At 57.9% G+C, this 3,959-nt stretch overlaps 1 protein-coding gene across 1 annotated transcript in view; it reads right to left on the reverse strand.

Moving 5' to 3' along the window:
• Positions 1-3,959, reverse strand: part of HSPG2 (heparan sulfate proteoglycan 2) — a 65,250-nt gene that overhangs the window by 55,223 nt on the left and 6,068 nt on the right. The window contains exons 4-9 of the mRNA XM_021714834.1: positions 3,236-3,345; positions 3,083-3,141; positions 2,709-2,869; positions 699-827; positions 191-445; positions 2-104 (exon numbers count right to left, since the gene is read on the reverse strand). Coding sequence (XP_021570509.1) covers positions 2-104; positions 191-445; positions 699-827; positions 2,709-2,869; positions 3,083-3,141; positions 3,236-3,345 — 817 coding nt within the window. The remainder of the gene's footprint in view (position 1; positions 105-190; positions 446-698; positions 828-2,708; positions 2,870-3,082; positions 3,142-3,235; positions 3,346-3,959) is intronic.

Consider the following 3,959-nt stretch of genomic DNA (forward strand, 5'->3'; position numbering starts at 1 on the left):
GGTTCGGTCCTCGCAGTCAAAGTCGCCATCACAGCGCCACAGCTTGAGGGCACAGTGTCCGTTTCCACAGGGGAACTCGTTGGGCTCACAGGGCGGGGTGGGGCCTGGGTGGAACCGGCAGGGGTCAGCAGCCCCCTCCCCGACCAGCTTCCCCTTCCCCACACCCCACCTGCGCCCCTGCCCTGCGCACCACAGTCCAGCTCATCACTGCCGTCCTTGCAGTCCTCCTGCCCGTCACAGAGGTAGTCTTTGGGGATGCAGTGCCCGCTGCGGCACGCGGCTTCCTGGGGCCCACAGGGGATAGGCCTGCCTACACCCGGAAGCAGGGGCTGGGAGGCGGGGGTGTGAGGTGGCTGCCGCATGGTGGTTGCGTCTGGCCGGGGTGGCAAAGATGGTGTCTCCACCAGGACAGGTGTTGTGGGGCTAAGCTCCGGGACTGGCTCCTCTGTGGACAGAATCCGCTTGGTGTTTGGCAGAGAGGGTAGCTCCTCACCCCTGCCCCACACACTCCCAGGCCCTCTTTGTATCACCAAGACCACACCCTGGCCCCCAGCCCTGACTCTGTCACCCCCCTTCCCACGCCCCTGCCCTCTGCCTGCACCGAACACTCAGCCCCTGACAGACCCTGAGACCCTGGCATAGGCCACTAAGCCTTCCCTGGGTCCACAGACCACTTGTGCCCCTGGAGAGCCCCTCACCGCAGTTGAGCTCGTCAGACATGTCCCTGCAGTCGGGCCGCCGGTCACAACGATACTCCAGGGCCACACACTCATTGTGGCTATGGCAGGCAAACTCGGCCTCGGTGCAGACCCTTGGGATCTGGGGCACTGGAGGGTTGGAGGGAGCAGGGAGTCAGAAGTGGCAGGTGGTAGGAGATGCCAGGAGCTGTGATGGACAGCTCAGGCACCACACAGCTGGGGTGGCTCTGGTGTTTGGTGTCAGGCCACTTGGTTCCAGCAGCCATGCGAGGGCAAGGAGCACATGGCAGACACATAGCCACAGCACGCATGGGACACAGGACATATGGCGGTGGCCTCCCCATCCTTTCACAGACCCCACACGCAGTTGACATGCCACACGCAATGCACCACATGCCACACACATGCAGACCACAGCCTGGCCCAGCAAGGACAAAGGAGGAGGGGAGAGGTTGGCCAGTGCCTGGCCGTCTTGCTCTCGCCCTTCTTTCTCCTCCTCCGTGAACTTCTCTGAAAACCCAGCTGGGCCTGGGCCTGGCTTACACTCTCACCTGGTGTCACTGCGACCGCCACAGCGGCCGGGGGGGGCGGGGGGGTCTGCGCTGGAAGGGAAGTTACGGTCAGCAGCCGTCCCAACCGAGACCTGGGAACTCAGGGCTGGAGGCTGAGCCAGGTCATCCCACCCTCCCTAGTCAGGAGACTCATTGCAAAGTGGGAGAAGAGGCTGGACCCCCAGCAATCTTGAGACCTGGACCTGGGGATGCCAGGGGAGCAAGCTCGATCTGTGGGTGCATTAATTGAGGCTTTATGCACAGAACAAGGGAGGTAATGGCTTCACTATTTTTCCCTGATCTAGCTACACCATGGCAGGGATGGAGTTTGTTCCATGCCAAGTTCTACGGAGCCAGGGTCTTCCCAGAGAGAGGAACTGAGACGGAGGCAGGGCGAGAACCACAGCCTGTGAGGAAAGAACTAGAACTGTTTGGGCCTGAGAGGAAAAGACTCGGGGGCTCAAAATAGGGGACAGAAGGTTCATAGGGAAATATGGGCCAGTGCCAAGCACAAAAGGCAGGCTCCAGTCCCCATGGCTGCGTGACTTTGGGCCAGTTTCCTACTCTCTCTGAACCTCAGTTTCCCATCTTTCTCTTTTTCTTTTTTTTTTGTTGTTTTTGTTTTTGTTTTTTTGAGTTGGGGTCTGGCTCTGTCACCCAGGCTTGAGTGCCACAGCACAATCACATCTCTGCAGCCTCTACTTACCAGGCTCAGGAGATCCTGAATAGCTGAGACTAGAGGCATGCACTACCATGTCTGGATAATTTTTTAATTTTTTGTAGAGATGAGGTCTTGCTATGTTGCCCAGGCTGGTTTCCAACTCCTGGACTCAAGTGATCTTCCCCCTTAGTTTTCCAAAGTACTGGGATTACGGGCATGAGCCACCGCACCCGGCCCTACCCTTTTCTCATCTCATCCAGGTCTGACAAGACTGGCAGAGACACAGGGTTTGGTTTAACTCCTGGATTTCCCACTATCTGCCTGTCTCAAGTTGAACAAATTCAGATTTTCCTTTCCAGGCCTCTGATTCCCTCATCTCTTTAATAAGAGGAATAATATCTACGTCCTAGGAATTGTTGTGCAGACTGAATAGGGGGCTGGATACAAGGGTGCCTTAGTCAGTACTCAGTAAATAATTGTAGGTTATTATTAAATGCAAGTGTGTTTTGGACTTGAAAGTACTGGATAAAGAAAGGAATTCCGACCTGCTGCCAACTACAGAAGCCTACGGAAAGAGCAGAAATTGGGTCTAATGGGTGCCTGTTAGAGGAAGCAGTCTGTGCTCGACCCAAGCCAAGACTGCATAAAGATTGATGGGGTGGACTCAGGAGGTAGCGAGTTCCCTGTTCCTAGTGGCATGCAAGCCTGAGCTAGGAGCCTGTGATGGAGACATTGAAAGGGGACCCACATGAGTCTGAGAAACTGCAGGAGGTGACCCCAGGCTCCAGGATGGCTCACCTGTGCCCAGGCGTCGGAACTGGAATCCCTGGGGAGAGGTGATATAGGAGGCGATGGAGCCACTGGAGACCACCCTGTGTAGCACCTCCTGAATCTGGGCCCCGTCCGCGTTCCCTTCTGAGCCCACATCCAGCTCCACGAAGACCCAGCCGTCTAGCTCCCTAGGGTAGGGGTGGGCAGGGGAGAGAGGGGTGAGAGAGACACCTGTGCTCCCAGTGCCTCCATTAGGCCCGCCCAGTTCTGAGTTTCCACCCATAGAGACTGTCCCACTAGTCTCTCCTGCCTCCCCTCTTGGCATCAGCCTTCTTTCTCATCCTTGGCAGCCCCTATGGGACCCTCCAGCCCCTTGCCAGCCCCCAGGGGACCCTTCTCACTTGATGAACACCACACTGACAACCTGGTCTCCGGGGATTTTCAAGTAATCCGACTCCAGCTGGGTGGTGAGGGAAACACAGCACCATCAGCCCCCGGCCCCACCCCAGTCCTGCCTCAGCATGCCCGGGGGCTTCCCGACCCCCTTGCCTCACCGTGTCTACCACTGCCTCGGACACCTCTCGGAACTCCCTGGAGCCTGCATCCTCCAGCCGAGGGCTGTACTCGATGGAGCGAGTGAAATTCACCAGGGCCCGGAAATAAACTGTAGAAAAGGGAGGGGTGTCACTGTGAGGGGCCCAGTCTGGTATGCGGCAGCCACAGGCAGCTGGACCAATGGTGGAAATGGGGGAATGGCCGTGGGAGGCCTCCCATCTAGGCTGCACCTGTGTGCCCACAGCTACACCCAGCACTGTCTGTAGGGGCACATGCCCAGGAGCCAAAGCCAAGGCCCCAACTTGAGTGAGGGGCTTTAACTAACAGGACAAATGGTCTTATCCAGAAACCAGGTGATGGTGGAGAAGAGGAGACTCCCCCAGTGGTTCAGAGGAATGCTGGTCAGGAAGGGTGGCTCCCAGAGGAAGCCAGTCTGGCATAGGGGCCACCTGCATGTGGCCGGGAGAGGCTCCGCCAGCCTTCCCTGGCCTGTTCCGATATCCCCCAGGACTCAGCTCAGCCATTGCCTCCTCCAGGAAGACTGCCTGAATTGCCCTGGCAGGGCTGAGATGGCTCCTAGGCTCCTCCAGCACCTCTGCTTTCCCCCACAGAGCACCTGCCACCCTGCATTGCATCAACTCTGCCAGTTACACACGCAGAGGTCCTCAAACTTTTAAAACAGGGGGCCAGTTCACTGTCCCTCAGACCGTTGGAGGGGCGGAC

This window comes from Carlito syrichta, unplaced genomic scaffold (genome assembly GCF_000164805.1).
Source record: "Carlito syrichta isolate Samal-C Ts95f unplaced genomic scaffold, Tarsius_syrichta-2.0.1 Scaffold305805, whole genome shotgun sequence".
NCBI lineage: Eukaryota > Metazoa > Chordata > Mammalia > Primates > Tarsiidae > Carlito > Carlito syrichta.